This window comes from Cetorhinus maximus, chromosome 13 (genome assembly GCF_964194155.1).
Source record: "Cetorhinus maximus chromosome 13, sCetMax3.hap1.1, whole genome shotgun sequence".
NCBI lineage: Eukaryota > Metazoa > Chordata > Chondrichthyes > Lamniformes > Cetorhinidae > Cetorhinus > Cetorhinus maximus.
This window is the reverse complement of record NC_135891.1, coordinates 23131891-23149356: the sequence shown is the minus strand read 5'-3', so window position 1 is coordinate 23149356 and position 17466 is coordinate 23131891. Positions and strand designations below refer to the sequence as shown.

General features: G+C 45.9%; 1 protein-coding gene across 6 annotated transcripts in view; it reads right to left on the bottom strand.

Moving 5' to 3' along the window:
- The window catches only part of arhgap40 (Rho GTPase activating protein 40), a 170687-nt gene that overhangs the window by 13830 nt on the left and 139391 nt on the right, over positions 1-17466 (bottom strand). For 4 of the 6 annotated variants that reach the window (XM_078555114.1, XM_078555115.1, XM_078555110.1 and 1 more), the window contains exons 11-13: positions 8039-8245; positions 4096-4221; positions 2888-3051 (exon numbers count right to left, since the gene is read on the bottom strand). In XM_078555114.1, the coding sequence (XP_078411240.1) occupies positions 2888-3051; positions 4096-4221; positions 8039-8245 (497 nt within the window). The remainder of the gene's footprint in view (positions 1-2887; positions 3052-4095; positions 4222-8038; positions 8246-17466) is intronic. The other 2 variants (XM_078555111.1, XM_078555113.1) reach the window with 1 other exon arrangement.

Genomic DNA, 17466 nt, shown 5'->3' with positions numbered 1-17466 from the left:
GGTTTGTGCAGAAGCCTTGAAGGCAGCAAAAACCCATTCAAGACTTGCTACATCACCCCCTGTCGACTTCTGCAACTTTAAACCACTACAGAAAACACCTAACACTTGTAGAATTGAATCAACAGCCACAAGAAATCAAATAGCAAGTAACCTGTAAGTAGCTGATGATGCTTGAAAATAGCGCTAATGGAGGGTCCTTCCAGCTGCTGGGTATATGTGCAAGGCTAAGAGAAGGAACTAGCTGGAGCACTGAGCCCCAAAATAGTTTTGCTGGCATCAGAACAGCATTGCATTCTGATGTCATGATCTGCTTGCTCTGCATATCCAGACGTTCATTCCGCATGTGCTATCCCCTCACCAATATGGCATCCAGCATAATTTGCCACAGAAGCATGTACTCAGGCTGCAAACACAATTTTTAAGCTCTAAGGGTGTTCATAGCCTTCAAAAAGGGTGCAAAGGATCCCAATTACTCACTCTTTATATCTGTAGTGGCAGCATTCTGTCTCGTAAGACAATGGTTTGTGTCGTGGTGCTCCACCATGTGTTAAACGTCACCTGGTGCGGCTCAGGCACCCCACTCAGTCATAGCAGTCTCTGCCACATTTTTTGCAGAGGAAGACAGTGGGCTGAGAAGTTGCATGATTCACTTTTCCCTGGGTCCTCTTCTCAGTCAGCTGGGCTTTTAATCTCTGCTCGCCTCTTCCAATGCCCTTCCAAACAGTCAGTCTCCAGATGTTACGGCTGTTGGCAACTGTCTCCCAGTTGTCAGTGTCAATGCCGGCCATCTTCATATCTCGTTTGCAGATGTTCTTATGGTGGAGGTATGGACACCCAGGAGGTAGTGACTCAGTGGCCAATTCATTGTACAGAAGATGTTTGGGTCTATGGCCGTCATCCATCGATGAACATGGCCAAGTCAGAGCAGACATCATTAGCTCAGCAAATGAGTGTACGCTGGTGAAATCAGCATGCTCGAGGACCTCCGAGTTAGTGACCTTGTTCTGCTAAGAGATGCTGAAGTATCAGACAGTGAAGGTGGAAACTGTTCAGTCTTTTCTCCTAGCAAGCATCGTCTAGGTCTCACCACTGTAGAGGAGTGCGCTGATGATGTAGTCAACCCACAGTTTAATAAAAGCAAAATACTGCAGATGCTGGAAATCTGAAACAAAGACAGAAAATACTGGAAAAACTCAGCAGGTCTGACAGCATCTGTGGAGAGCGAAAAAGAGTTAACGTTTCGAGTCCATCTGACCCTCCTTCAGAGCTATTTCAGAGTTTGGTATTCACATGCAGATTGCTGTTGTTCCACACTCTTTTACTCAGCTTGGACATAACAGCTGCAGCTTTTGGGATGCATATGTTGATTTCAGCATCAAGTGACAGATTGCTGGTGATTGTGGAGCCTAGATGTGTGAAGCTATCATAACGTCCAGCGTCACATTATTAATGCTGATGGATGGCAGTACGGCAACATTTTGGACCACGACGTTTGTCTTCCTGATGCTAATGGCCAACCAAACCCTTTACAGGGCATGAGAGAGTCTGTCCATTTGCTGCTGAAGGTGTTCCTCACTAAGGAATGTTAGTATGGCATTGCCAGTGTACAGCAACTCTCTGTCGATGGTTTGCTGCACCTTTGTCTTGGTCTCATGAGCAAGGCTGAACAGCTTTCTGTCAGTTCAGGTATCTGAAGGCATATGACAACAGCAAAGAGAAGAATATGCCAAATAGTGTTGGTGCCAGAACACAACCCTCTGGTTGACCCTATTGCGGATCCCAGACAGTTCCGATGTTGCATCATCACAGCTGACCTACCCAACATGTTGTCATGGAAAGAGGAGATCACACTGAGCAGTTTTGATGGGCAGCTAATTTTCTCCAGCAGCTTAAACAGACCACCTCTGCTCACATGGTTGAATGGTCAAATGACTTGGTGAACTCGATGGAGACAATATATAGTGAATCCTTTGTACGTGGCATTTCCCTTGCAGCTGCCAGACTGAAAAGATCATGTCAGTTGCGCATCTTCCAGTTCTCAAGCCACGTTGGGATTCGGGATAGATACATTCAATCAAGATCTGCAGTCTGATACCTTCTATATAGCTGCAGGAATTAATCTGAATTGCTGCTTTGTTGCCATCGTGACTACTATTTTGTTGCTGTATAGTAATAGAAACAAACTGGATTTTTTTTTTTAGGTTCACAGGTCATGAAATATAACAGTGACTATGTTATGTTGGCCTGAACATTACTGATAATAACACTGAGGCTAGCAACACGCCATTATCACAAGTTAGTCAGACAGCAACTTGCAGCTTCTACACATGCACAGTTAAATACAGAATTCTGGAAACTGCGGCCTGAGATACACTGTACCTCCACAGGCTGCAATGGAACAATCCTCGCCAATTGCAATTCCTCAGAATTTAGTTTTGGAAATTTTTTAAAGCATTTAAAAAAAAATTTGATCAGTGCCTCTTAATCTCATCTTTCTTTCCCAATCTTTATTTTGCCTCCTGTGCATGATTTAAATCTATTTTATAATTCCTGCATTATATTTCCTGGTTTAGACCCTGCATACCTGAGTGAAGATTCTTCAGTCTGGTTGACAAGCCTTGCTGCTTCTAGCCCTGCTCACAGGCATTGCAGATCCCCTTTAAAGGACATTGAATTGGATGAGATGTCCCTCCTCCCCAATGAAAGCAAGTCTCTGCCCAAAAGCATGCAAAATATTTGTGGTCATTTGTAAGTGTAGTGATGGACAAATGCCATTCCTTCGCCACTGACTGCAAAATCCAAGCAGTTGTGCAAATGGTATAATCCACTTCAACTCAACAAAATGCAGGAACATGAACATTTGGTGCAATGTGAAAAAGCTAATTACCTTTTTGTGAGATCAGCATTGGTGGCACCCCAATTACCGCAGTTTAATTGCTTCTGAAACTGAGCCATAAGATTCCGAACTGTAATCCTAGAATTCAGTTGAATCTCCATTGTATCCTTCAATAATTGGGGGGCTTGAATTTTTATCACCTTGTTCAACTGTTGCTAAGATTAAAAGATACTTAGTTTAATTTAACTGTCTAAAAAACTATATTGTTGTTGCTGGTAACTTCTTTTCATACATAAACATGCAAGTAAATAAATATGTAAGATAATAGCCAGTAAAGGCACAATTTACAAAGGTAACCAGGGACTTTTTGGGCCATCAAAAAATTACAATACTTTGGGGCTGCAATCCAGGATTGAGAAATACATTGATCCATATTTTCACAATAACTGTTGACCATGAATTGATCTGGTCAGTATATCAATGTAATGGACCTCTTCTAACTGGGAAACTCAAGTCAAATGGGCAAAAATCATTGCTCTTTCTATATCACACACCTACAATAACTGGGCGGAGGGCTGGGAATTAAGCTATGCCCTTGATTTGCCAGGCTCAACACTTCCCCAACAGTTTCCATGGGTCTTTGTCGGGGCCAAAGCCTCTGCTCACCCTAAATGAAGCCAACGCTGCAAGAGCAGGTGTGGCACTCCCAGGTTGAGAATTTCCTTGGTCACAGCATGAGCTGTACTGGGCAATGCATTGACAGTCAGTATTTCAAATGAAGATAAATATAGCTGCTAAATTGGATGGGCAATATAGCAATCCAGAGAACCTCGAACAAGTAAACAATTTCAATGGGTCTTTGGCCACCTTATTCAGAAGCTGAGGTGGGGGGGGAGGGGGAGTTTCTGGAGTGGAGCCCTTGCCCTCTCCCCCAGGTACACACCACTGTTGTTTGTATCCTCTTCAAGCAGCAGATGTTTAAGTTGCAGCCCCTTGGGGTGCAGACACTGCCCATCTTATTTAAATGAAGTGACCTCTCCCTGGCCCTGCCAAGTTCACAGGTAGGCACATCCAGGCCCACGTCTTTTCATGCCTCAGGTTGCTAGTTCTAGGAAAACCTTAAAATTCTCAGGTAGCAAAAATAACAAACTTGGATCAAGTATACGAGGGAGCACACCCAATGGGAAGCTTATCTTCTTCAACAATTTTTCAACAAGGAAATGTAAACTGGAATGTAAATTTGAGCTGCACATACGCACTTCTACATGTTGCTTGTCCTGTTTGTCTGTGTGAATCTTCTTCAGCAGATTTTTTAGACGCTTATCATACTTCTTATTGCTATTTTCATTCAGTTTTCTCACCTGCGCCACAAGGAAACATGGAATCTACAATACAAAAAAAATTGGGGGAATTTTTTTTCTCAGTCTTTCATTTAACACTTACAGTATAGGCAAAAATAAACTGAGGACATTCCTAACAATACTGATTCATTCTTCTGTTTAAATCACAGATTTTAATCTGAATGTATTTATTTCTAAAAATAATCATGTCACAACCAATTAAATTTGCAGTGCTTTCCATTTATCTAGAAAATGTTTATCTGTGATCTTTAAGCTGCACTGACACTTGTTGGCCATTCATCTGAGGAGGATTTGCAGTCAGCAATACTTTAATTGTGTTGCCTAGCTTAGGTGAGAATTCAAAGCATGTGCCCATACACTCCTGTACAGAGGTCAGTGTCTGGGTGTTAAGTTCTAAATGTACATGCAATTTAAGTTCCAATTTATGAAGCGTTCAGGGGATTCAACTCTATACCAGGTTTTTATTTTAACTAGGCTTGAAATTCTTCATGCAGTGACAAAGTGACGTGCTAAAGTCAGCGTGCTCCCAGGGGTGTGGCAGCACTTTGAAACAACTTCACAGTACCGCAAAAGGAGCAGCATAAATTTGTGGTTGTATTTATGTCTCAGTTCTACTTCTTCGCAACTTAAGTATCACAGAATCACACAGTGCAGAAGAGGTGCTTCGGCCCATCGAGTCTGCACTGACAAATGAGAAACACCTGACCTACCTACCTAATCCCATTTACCAGCACTTGGCCCATAGCCTTGAATGTTATGACGTGCCAAGTGCTCATCCAGGTACTTTCTAAAGGATGTGAGGCAACCCGCCTCAACCATCCTCCCAGGCAGCGCATTCCAGACCTTCACCACCCTCTGGGTAAAAAAGTTTTTCCTCACATCCCCCCTAAACCTCCTGCTCCTGACCTTGAACTTATGTCCCGTGACTGACTCTTCAACTAAATGGAACGGCTGCTCCCTATCCACCCTGTCCATGTCCCTCATAATCTTGTACACCTCGATCAGGTCGCCCCTCAGTCTTCTCTGCTCCAACGAAAACAACCCAAGTCTATCCAACCTCTCTTCATAACTTAAATGTTTCATCCTGGTGAATCTTCTCTGCACCCCCTCCAGTGCAATCACATCCTTCCTATAATGTGGCGACCAGAACTGCACACAGTACTCCAGCTGTGGCCTCACCAAGGTTCTATACAACTCCAACATGACCTCCCTACTTTTGTAATCTATGCCTTGGTTGATAAAGGCAAGTGTCCCATATGCCTTTTTCACCACCCCACTAACATGCCCCTCCGCCTTCAGGGATCTATGGACATACACCTTAACCTTATCCTTAACCATAACAGAAAATTGTCAAAATAAGTAAACAACTGGCAATTCTTTCAGAATGAATTTAGTCCAAAGTTAAAGGGGGAAAATTTGACAGCACTGAAGAATAGGTCTGGGGATCATGATACGAGATTGACCCAATCCCTCTCCTTCCAATGCAGGTAGAGCTCAAAATTTGTGCTACCTACTGATTCGCTTGATGGCTGCATGCAGCCCAATGCTAAACATGCTCTCCAGTGGCTGCATGCTTCACCAGAGTATACAAGCTCATGGGAGGCTAGGGCCACTTTAAGCCAGCCTACACTACTTAAAACCACCTGCATTTCTTAAAGAGGAGGTGCATTCTGCCTGCTGTAACGTTCTGTGCCGCAGCACTGGAGGACCTGGTGCAGAATGTGGAGGGGAGTAGAAGTGTCCTCCATCCAAAAGAGGCCAGGGGGCCCTTGAGACACACTCCAAGAAGGCAATGGGAGCAGAAAGTTGTTGCAGTCAATGGAAGCATTGTATCTCTGAGGGCCTGGATGCAGCCTTGCAAAAAAAATTAATGACCTCACATGAGTGATCAAGGTCAGCGGATTCATCTTCAAATGCCAACTGAATCGCTAGTCTCACACACTGCTCAATTCACCACCTCCATCCACCTTCACTTAGTTACCTATAATCTTTATCAACCATGGCTCATACTTCACCTTGATTGTTTCACCCTCACACACTGAACACTGCTGCAAGCCTCACATCCACACCTCACAGCTTACACGCACTGCCAGCTATTCAAGCATGACAGGCACATTGCACAAGCAGATTGCTTCACACTTACTGACACACTTCCTTCTCTCTTGCAGCAGGATATAATCAGAGGCAGCAGAACCTAAAGACAAGGAACAGGCAAGGTCCTAACCCCCATGACGGAGACGGTGCTCACTGTCAATGGAGCAGTCGTGACTGAGGGCTTGGCCAGTGGCAGAGCTGAAACCAAAGATGGCAATATGCTCATTACTAATCCTCCTTCTGATATCCCATTTCCCCCCATTCCGCAGTCTCTCCTGATCGACAAGCTGCAGATGGTGTGAGCATGCATTTGGTGTTTCCATCTCCCCTCACCACAACCCTACCGATGTGACTTTCTCCTTTCAGATACCAAAGAACTGTCCCCTGACCAGGCAATGGTAGAAGAGAAAGTGGTGGAAGAGCAGGAAGACAGCAATGATGAAAAAAGACTATCACTTGATCCCACACTTTCAGCCACCAGCTCAGAAGAGGGATCTGCACGTGATGTGAAACAGGGCATGAGTAGCCTACAGCCAGGGAAGGGGGCTGAGGGTAGTGGAGGTGTCAGCTCGCCAGAGGGCAAATTGTGCACAAGTTCTGCTGCAGAGGCCTCAGGTGAGGACTTCAGTGAGGCGACCTACAGAAAAAGGTATGCACAATGAAATGCTTGGTATATCTGTAAGCCTGTGGTCACTGTGAAAAAGCATGGATGGGTCTGACAGCAAGTTGGCACAGGGCTTTGCAAAGAGCTTGATGATGGTGCTGGCCAAATCCACAAGAGTCAACCAAGATGCAACATCTGATGGCCGATGGTTCAGCTTCCATTGCAGCACGAGCAGAAGCCACCCAATGCCTGAGTGCTGCAGTGGAAGCTCAGGCTAAACCGAACGAGTTCAGCTTGCCGCTAGACAAGCTCAGGCTGCTTTAATTGAAGCTCAGTCTGCCGCTACCATAGCTGTGGATACCAGCGTGCAAAGAGACTTGCAAGGTGTCACATTGCCAGAATGGCAGGGGCATTGCCCAGGGGAGTGATAGAGATTCCCTGGAGCATGAACCTGCTGTTCCATCTCAGGGTGACTGCATTCATCCACCCACCACTGCCACGCTGCCAGTGCCCTTGCTGTTCCCTGCCAGCCAGCCAGCGGCAGGGTGATTAGTTAACTTTTGTGTGTAACATTGGAGGGCTTGATTTATAAATTTACTTTTCAATGTTTGTTTTGTGGTGGCCTTTATTTCAGCATTGTGGCCAAAAGGACCTGTTAAGGTCAGTAACAGAGGGAAGGTAAGGTGTGGGGCTGTATGTAAATGGGAAATTATGATTGCATCCGCTGGTACCTCAGTAGGATGAAGTGATCACAGACAGCCTAGTCAGAAAGGAGTGTGTTGGTTACCACCTCCCTACCTCTACCTCCTCCCTAGCTGGTCACTGTCCAGCTGCTATTGAGGGCCGTGTCCTCATGATGGTGAGGCTGTGCAGCGTGTGGCAGACCACAGCAAATCTTCAGATGCTCTGACTGACATCACAATCCGTCTATTCTACATTTTTCCGGCACGCACTCCCTGTGCCTATGCTACCATCCTTAGCAAAATGGCGTCCAACACACCCAGCACTAAAAGTGTGCGTGCATGCCATGGAAGCCATTTTGGAGCCACAACACCAACTGTAGTGGCAAAAATATGGGTGTTACACAACGGAATTGTGTGATCAAATATATTTTAATTTTAGCGTCCAAAAAAGTTAACATACAGTCCAAAGAAGGTCCTGGTAGTGGATCAACATCCGAACAACATTTGCAGCTTTTTCTGCTTGCTGCTTCTCATTGCCATCAGGAATTTTGCTTGTAATTGCTTTGTGCATGAAGAGGTTAGGGGCAATTATTGTGGAAACGTTCCAGAGATTCATCTTGTTTTTCTCCTCTTTATCAATCACTTTGCGAAGAAACTCTAATAGGAACTGCAGAAAGTAGAACATTTAGTTAGACATAGAACATATTGCGTTTTAGTTTTGTAACTGCTACAGATAAAGACCGTAAGTAGACACGATGGAGTAGGTACTACAATCAATATTGTTCATGTAAAGGTTAATTGCTGTGTTAGATCACAGAGAGGAAATTGGAGCTCATTAAGCATTTATCAAAGAATAGTGGCTTATAATTTGTACCCTGCTATCTTTGCAAAGTAAAATTTAAACACACAAAAAGGCACTGTTTAGCCATTTTGATATTTAATATAATTCAGTTTGCTGAGTGACCACATTGCATGTCTGAACTATTGTGCTCAACTTGAGAAGAATTTGAAAAGTTGAAAGTCAAATTCAGCAATTCAAATAATGTCTGAAGAAGCATTCGGTAACTACTCCAGATTCTTCTCCTATTGCTTGCCTTTTTTCTCCTCTGTGAAGCACATTATAATCAACATCCGTAACTTGTTATTGGTGATGATGATGCCACTACTGTGCTAATGATGTTCATTGAGACTCCAAATTGGCCTTAGTCTTACAAACTGCTTAAAGTATAAATCGTTAAAACACAAAAGAAGACAATTTTTATGGCTGGGTAAACCTGATTTAAAGCTTAATTTATTATTTGTCACAGATAACAAATTTAAATTAATTTTAGTATTTCAGTCCCTCTGTGATTCAATACCTAATGCAGTTAGCATTATTACATTAAGTTTTTCATATTCATTCATTCATTCATGCATGCTCTACCAAAGGCAGGTCCTTGGCTCATTGTCTGCCGATGCTTCATCCTGAGCCAGTTTTCTTGGCAGCTTTTTTTTTCAGTGTCATTTGCCGTTGCCTTCCGCAGGACGAGGAGGCAAGTCCCAAGCTTATCTCAGCCGGAACAGGACTCAAACCCATACTGTTGGCGTCATTCTGAACCACCCACTGGTCATCTAGCCAACTGAGTTAATTGGTCCCCTTTTTTCATATTATACAATACTAAATTCTAAACTATGAACGGGTGATGTAGTGGGTTTAATCCCAAACCTGATTGATGTTTTGAAAATCTCCTCCATTTGATGTAAGGGTTCTATGCAAAATCAGTTTGAGCACCTCAATCCAGTTTCTAGTTGGCATCTTATAGATAAGCACAAAGCTGACGATAATTTGCACTAACCTTGCCAATCCCTTCAGAGAAGCGATGTGGAAATAGAAAAATGCCACTGTGCAGTAAGGGGCACTGTTCTGAGCTTCTGGCTGAGATATTTTGTTCAGGAAGAGCAGATGGAGGTTTACTCTGCATCTGGCTATGCTGCACTAGCAATACTTGAGGCTGGCACTAGTGCCCTAGGCTTTCCATCTTTCCCCCGCTAGTTTTTTTAGTAGATCTGTGGGAGGTGGAGTCAGAAAGCTACTTTGGTTTCACTCCAGCCTACCCGCTCCCTTTCTTGTGAATCTGTCCAATCAGGACAGAGTATATCCACTTGTGCCAAAATATGTGAAGAAGTGTGAAATGGTGCAATTTGGTAGGAAGAACATGGAGAGACAATATAAAATAAGGGGTACAATTCTTAAGAAGATGCAGGAGCAGAGGGAACTGGGTGTATATGTGCATAGATCATTGGAGGAAGCAGGACAGGTGGAGAGAATAGTTAATAAAGCATACAGTATCCTGGGCTTTATTAATAGGGGCATAGAGTACTAGAGCAAGGAGGTTATGCTGAACTTATATGAGACACTAGTTAGACCTCAGCTGGGGTATTGTGTACAGTTCTGGGTGCCACACTATAGGAAGGATGTGAACACATTGGAAAGAGTGCAGAAGAGGTTTACAAGAATGGTTCCAGGGATGAGAAACTTCAGTTATGAAGATAGATTGGAGAGGTTGGGACTGTACTCCTTGGAGAGAAGGCTAAGAGGAGATTTGATAGAGATGTTCAAAATCATGAGGGGGCTGGATAGAGAAGATAGGGAGAAACTGTTCCCACTAATAAAAGAATCGAGAAGGAGAGGGCACAGGTTAAAAGCGATTTTCAAAAGAGGCAAATGTGGTCTGAGAGAAAACTTTTTCACACAGTGAATGGTTCGAGTCTGAAATGCACTGCCTGGAAGTGTGGTGGAGGCAGGTTAAAACTAGGAATTCAAGAGGACACTGGATGATTATTTGAATAGAAACAATGTGCAAGGGTACGGGGAAAAGGCAGGAGAATGACAAGTTGAAAAGGCTGTTCAAAAAACATGTGGGATACTTGACTTTATTATTAGAAGCAGAGAGCACATAAGCAATGAAGCTATGCTAAACCTCTATAAAACCACAGGTTTGGCCTCAGCTGGACTACTGTGCTCATTGCTGGACAACACACTTTAGGAAGGATGCCAAGGCCTTAGAGATGGTGCAGAAGAGATTTACTAGAAAGGTACCAAGAATGAGGGATTTCAGTTATGTCGAGAGATTGGAGAAGCTGGGGTTGTTCTCCTTAGAGCAGAGAAGATTCAGAGGAGGCTTGATAGAGACATTCAAAATGATGAGCAGTTATGATAGAGTAAATGAAGATCAGTAACCACAGGACACAGATTTGAAGAGATTGATAAAAGAACCAGAGGCGACATGAGGGGAAAGAAATCACACAGTGAGTAGGAATGCACTGCCTGAAAAGATGGTGGAAGCAGTTTCAGTAGTAACTTTGAAAAGTGAATTGGATAAATAATTGAAAGGAAGAAATTTACTGTACTAGTCTTTCTTGAGTGTTGTTGGAACTGCACTCATCTGAAGCTTTTCTCCTCACTCAAGCAACGCAAAAGCATGAAAGTGCCACCAAATGCTCCAGAACTTTTCACCCCTCGGATGCAGACGGCAGATTAAGGTGCCGACTGGGAAAGCTGTGCAATCCCCTTGCGAAAGCTGGCCATGGCACAGTCACTGGTGGAGGCGCTCACAGCCCCTTGTAATGTCTTTATTAAGGTGTGGACCAGTAGCCATCATGGTTCAAGCTAACAGTGCAGCCTTGCAGGGCAGATTAGTAGAATACCTCCGTCTGAGCTGAGTGCACAGCATGCAGCTCAATGGCTGAAGCTGCCGCCAATTGGTCAAGCGGAGTGGGGCAGAGGTGGATGGAGTTTCAGACAGCCAATGAGCACACTACACAGTGGCCATCCAAGTGGTAGCCAGCACTCTCCTGCAGGTGTGAAGGAGCTTTCAGAATTAATCAAGAGAGTCTTGGTACACCTATGCAAACCCACGTGTCTCTCTCTTTGATCCTGCAGGAGGAGAACATCAGGATCATGGAGCCTGGTGATTTAGTGGCATGCCTCATGGATTATAGAGACCAGAGAAAAAGAGGAGAGCGGCAGTGCTGCCTGGCTCAGCAAAGGGAGGAGCACCTCCCTCAAGATGAAGGGGGAGCAGGACCTACAGTGCAGCAGCTGAAGATCCACAATGAACCATCACTTGTAGGCACCTCGCTAGACGCAGGGTCTATATAAATGGCGCCTGTCATTCCTGCAGATGACCGAGAACCAGTTCGCTGAAGACTGTGCATGTCTCGGGAATTGGTCGGTCACATATGCCACCTGCTGCAGTATTTGGCGCCACGGGGACATGGAGGGCATCCACTGCCAGTGGCCACGAATGGTGCTCAATTTTTACACCAGTGGGCTTCTTCCAGGGCTCTATAGGCGACCTGTATGGGATCAGCCATGCCTCCATGCACAAGTGTATCCATGGGGTCACAGACACCATCTTCGCGAAGGCACAGAACTTTGTGCATTTCACCCGGGATCAGGAAAGTCAGAAAGCAAGAGCGCTGGGATTTGCGCAGATCTCAGCACCCTGTACCTGTGGGAAACCTATCAGCTGCACTTATGTGGCACTTAGATCTCAATGGTAACAAGCAGTCAACTATGTCGACCACAAGGGCCTCCACTCACTGAATGTTCAGCTGGTGTGCGACCACCACAAACCTATCCTACAGGTCTGTGCATGATACCCGGGAAGCATCCACGACACCTACATCCTTAGCAGGTCTCAGACCTCTGACATCTTCCAGGGTCCAGGGAGGCTGCAGGGTTGTCTCCTCAGGGACAAGGGCTACCCACAGAGAATGTGGCTGAAGACGCCGATGCGGCGGCCTCAGACTGCAGCAGAGTGATGGTATAACGAGGCTCGTGCTCTGACCCGGACTTTGGTGAAGCAAACTATAGGCATTTTGAAAATGAGGTTCCGGTGCCTCGACAGGTCCAGTGGAGCACTGCAACACAGTCCCCAGAGGGGGTTACGTATCATCATCGCTTGCTACATGCTACACAAAATAGCGCTACAAAGTGGGGGTGGGGGGAGCAGGGAATGCCTGGCTGAGGAGGAGATGGAGCTGCTGTACATATCCTCCGATGAGGAGGACATTGAAGGGAACAATGATGCTGAGGTCCTTGAAGGCGAGGATGCCAGCGATGAGGCCACTGCACTGGCCAGACGAGGCAGGCATGCTCAAGAGGCCCCCATAGCCGCAAGATTCGTGGAGGATGATGACGAGATGCAGTGAGGACAGTCCTGACATCCTCACCTTGCATCTGTGAACGTTTGACTCCTGTGTGGCTGATGGCAGCGCACATACCCTCAGTGCTCAGGCTCATGTCATGGAGACACAGTGGAGGCCCTAATAGGACCTAGATTCCAGGAAGATGATGATGACATGCAGTGAGGACACTCCATAGATCTTCACATTGCCTCTGTGAATATCTGACTCCTGTCTGGCTGAGGGCAACTTGCCTGCACTCTGTGATCAGGGCCATATCATGGAGATGCAGCCACGAAACTTTAAATGCACCTGATCCTTTGTCAGCCTTCAGCACCTGACCCCTTCTGTAGCAAAGTGTCGCTGGTCACAGATGCTGAAGAAATGGGGGGCCAGCCACTCCTCAAGGTTGCTGGGAGCACACAGAGAGAATGAAAGAACACTATGAAGCCTGCCCACGACATTCTGGCAGCAATGACAAGCATCATCAAGGTGCAGGCCTTCACTAATGTGTCCAGTGAGTGTGAAGCCCGACCATCACTTTGGTCTGAAGGTTAAACACTGCACAGGGAAGAGGCCTGGGACTGAGGCACCTGTCTTTATCTTGTGTAGGAACCAAGGTTTCACATCTGCGTGACAGGAACACTGCTCATCATAACAAGGAGCCATAGCGAAGGAGAAATTCTTGTTTACAATAGTGAACATTAAGTACAAGTGATTAACACCCGTGCCCAGGCTGTGCAACTACATCTTCTTAAGAGGTGTCAGCTGTGGCTCAGTTCATAGCACCCTCGCCTTTGAATCAGAAGGTTGTGGGTTCATGTCCCACTCCCGGAAACCAAGAACTGTGAATGTACTCGAAAGAGTTACAATCTGTGACTGTTGATAACTCGAAAGAGTTACATCTTCTTACCATGGGTACAGGAGTGCTCTATAGACCCTTTTGATTGCATTTTGATTTAATATTGGTAAGTTTTCTTTGAATTTTGCCTTTGTTTTTACAGTTTCCCTTTAAGGGACTGCTTTTATTTTATCCCTGATCTTGTTAATTTAGTTTAATTGTTTGACTCCAAAAGAGTTACATTGTCTTAACCTTCTTAACCCTGCTGCTATATCTTGTGCTCCACAGCGGAGGTGGATGCAGCCTGCTGACTGCGACGCCCATGATGATCTTGGCGGCGTCCTCTGGAGGGCCGAGAGTTGGATGGCTCCGGCCTGCTTTTGGGTCCTGCTGTGTGGCAGTGGCACCCTTCACAGCCTGTTGAGCTGCAGCTGCTGGGATCACAGGAAGATGGGATTTGGATGGGCCAGACACTCCCGGTCTCACCTGGATGGATGGCCCCAGTGTGTGCACCTGCTGATCCTCCTTCCTATTGGTGCCGGAGGGGTCCTGGCTGACTCCTTGAGGAGAAGGGGAAGCTGGAGTGAGATCGAGCTGCCCCGCAGCCCTCTCGCGTTTTTTTCACTTCATTCAAGGGATGTGGGTTCCGCTGGCTAGGCCAGCATTTATTGCCCATGCCCAATTGCCCTTAAGAGGTGGTGGTGAGCTGCCTTCTTGTACTGCTTGACACTGTTGGAGGCCAAAAACGGCGTCAGTGATGGGAGTTCAGCCCACACAGCAGCGCAGGACCAATGTCCTGGACCAAGGTCTCCATGGCGGCTTCCATCCTACCAGTGTTGACCTCAGTGCATTGGCATGCCGGCGCTATCACATCAGACTGAAGGTGGACAAATTCCTCCATCATGCCTTGCAATCTGAGGAGTGCAGTGGACATCCCTTCCTGATGTTCCCGAGCTTGCCTTTGCAGCGCCAGCAACTGAGGTAAGACCGAGTCCAGAAACTCCTCATCTGACTCGTTCTCAGCAGATTTCTGACCTCCAGCAGTCCTCCGAGTGCCAGAAACCTGGAAAGGCCCTGCCATCGCCTGCTGTGGATCGGACAATGGGATGTGCTCGCCAAATTGTGAGCCTGAGGCTACCCAAGAACTAGGTCCCAATGAAGTGTGTGCCTCTGCGCTGGTGGAGGGTGTGGGTGAGCACTGTGATAGGTCATTAATTAGGGTTTCATCAGATTCTTCTTCCCAGGCATCTTCAGGGCTTGAGTCGAAGACTTGGCTTGTGGACCTCCTCGGCTGCTTCCCAGATGTGACTGTGAAAGCAAGGAGAGATAATTAGTGGATGCCAGGGGACTGCAGAACAGGGGAAGAGACTCACAGCGTGGTTGTCTGATGGATGTTGCACTGCTGGTTCCTCACTTGGCTGAGCACCGCTGACCTCACTGTCAGCACAGGAACGGTCCAGATTGTCACCAGCCAGCTGGATGACTCTAATTTCAAAGTCTATGAGGACTTTGATGTCAGGCATTCCTCCACCAGTCTGCGACCTCTCCCTTTTGATGTGTGCCAGCTTGTCCTGCAGGAAGACAGTTGGCGAGAGTGTAAGCAGGACACCTGCCAGGCCAGATAAGAAAGATGCCTGGCATGTGTGGGTGGTGAGTGGTGCCACTGACAGAATGAGGACATGATCCGCAGGGCAGATGAAGGTTTGCGAGAGAATGAATGGTGGTGTCCCTTGAATTGGCAGCGAGTGAGATCTCTGTGGATGTGTGATCAGTGTGTGAGTTGAGAGCGATGAGAAGAATGACTTACCCTGGTGGAACGGAGGAGATCATTCATCCTCTTTTGGCACTTGGTGGCTGTCCTCTTTTGCAGGACATTGGCACTGACCACCGCTGCCACTGTCTCCCGTGCTGGTTTGGTGACCTTGCTTGCTGATCTTCGCCCAAACTCGGGTAGAGGACTTCATGTGGACCTCCACTGTGTCCAGTAGGCACCCGAGGGAGGCGTCGCTAAATTTGGGGACAGCATGTTTCCTCCCTTTGGCAGCCATGACTTTGCAGCAGCTTCCAATCCCTTCGGGAGTGCTAGCTCTGTGCAGGGGCAACCTTTAAAAATGACGCCCGGATTACTGAAGGCCTGAGGTGACGGCAGGGTGGGTGAATCAAAGTCCACCCCATCAACGATCCGGTGTGTTCCCTGGGATTGCATTATGAATGAAGCAGGGAAGGGGGCGATATGGATTGAAAACCCGTCATTGTAGCCGGGGGCTAAAATGTCCTTTTTCCCGCCCGCAACCGCACTTTGTGCAAATCTAATACAATTCCGCATATTATCTCTGCATCGACTCTATCAAAACCTTTCATAACTTTATAAACCTACTTAGATAAGAGAGGATAGGATCTGTAAAATGGAGTCTGAGGATATAGGAGACTGTTCTTGAAATATTTGCTTTAAGCAGAACTTAGATGAAAATGGCTTGACACTCTTCTGGCTTTTAATCGAAGAAACTTCAAAGATTAACATTCCTGCCAGGGAACAAAGTAGGCTGGGAGAGGTTGAAAGGCCATTAATAGTGTTGCATTCCTGGCTGTCTACATAATTCAAAGCTTATGAAGGCAGAAAAGAAACAGAAATGTAATAAGAGCATTTAAGATCAGGATATATTATTCATCACCTTCCCCCTTATGCTTTAAATTTGCATTCAAGAATATTATGCATCAATATGAATATTATTATTTGAATTAATAGTTTTCACAGCATTACACAGCATTATGTAAGAAAATACTAAAAAAGGAAATCAGGAAGGCAAAAAGAAGACATGAGGTTGCTTTGGCAGATAATGTGAAGGTAAACCCGAAGAGTAAAAGGATAGTAAGGGACACAATTGGTCCCCTTGAAGATCAGAGTAGTCATCTATGTGTGGAGCCTCACGAGATGGGGGAGATCTTAAACAGTTTTTTTGCATCAGTATTTACTCAGGAAACTGGCATTGTGTATAAGGAAGGAAGGGAAACAAGCAGTAGTGTCATGGAACATATAGAGATTAAAGAGGAGGAGATGCTTGCTGCCTTACAGCGAATAAAGGTAGATAAATCCCCCGGGCCTGACATGATATTCCCTCGGACCTTGAGGGAGACTAGTGTAGAAATTGCAGGGGCCCTGGCAGAAATATTTAAAATGTCCTTAGCCACGGGTGAGGTGCCGGAGGATTGGAGGGTAGCTCATGTTGTTCCGTTGTTTAAAAAAGGCTCCAAAAGTAAACCAGGTAATTACAGGCCAGTGAGCCTGACGTCAGTAGTAGGTAAATTATTGGAAGGTGTTCTGAGAGATCGGATATATAATTATTTGGACAGCCAAGGGCTGATTAAGGATAGTCAGCATGGCTTTGTGCGTGGTAGGTCGTGTTTAACGAACCTTGCAGAGTTTTTCGAGGAGGTTACCAAGAAAGTAGATGAAGGAAAAGCTGTGGATGTTGTCTACATGGACTTTAGTAAGGCCTTTGACAAGGTCCCACATGGGAGGTTAGTTCAGAAGGTTCAGACACTTGGTATCCATGGAGAGGTTGTAAACTGGATTCGAAATTGGCTGTGTGGGAGAAGACAGAGAGTGGTAGTGGATGATTGCTTCTCAGACTGGAGGTCTGTGACTAGTGGTGTGCCTCAAGGATCTGTGCTGGGACCATTGTTGTTTGTTGTCTATATCAATGATTTGGATGATAATGTGGTGAATTGGATCAGCAAGTTTGCTGATGACACTAAGATTGGAGGCGTTGTGGACAGCGAGGAAGGCTTTCAAAGCTTGCAGAGAGATCTGGACCAACTGGAAAAATGGGCCAGAAAATGGCAGATGGAATTTAATGCGGAAAAGTGTGAGCTGTTAC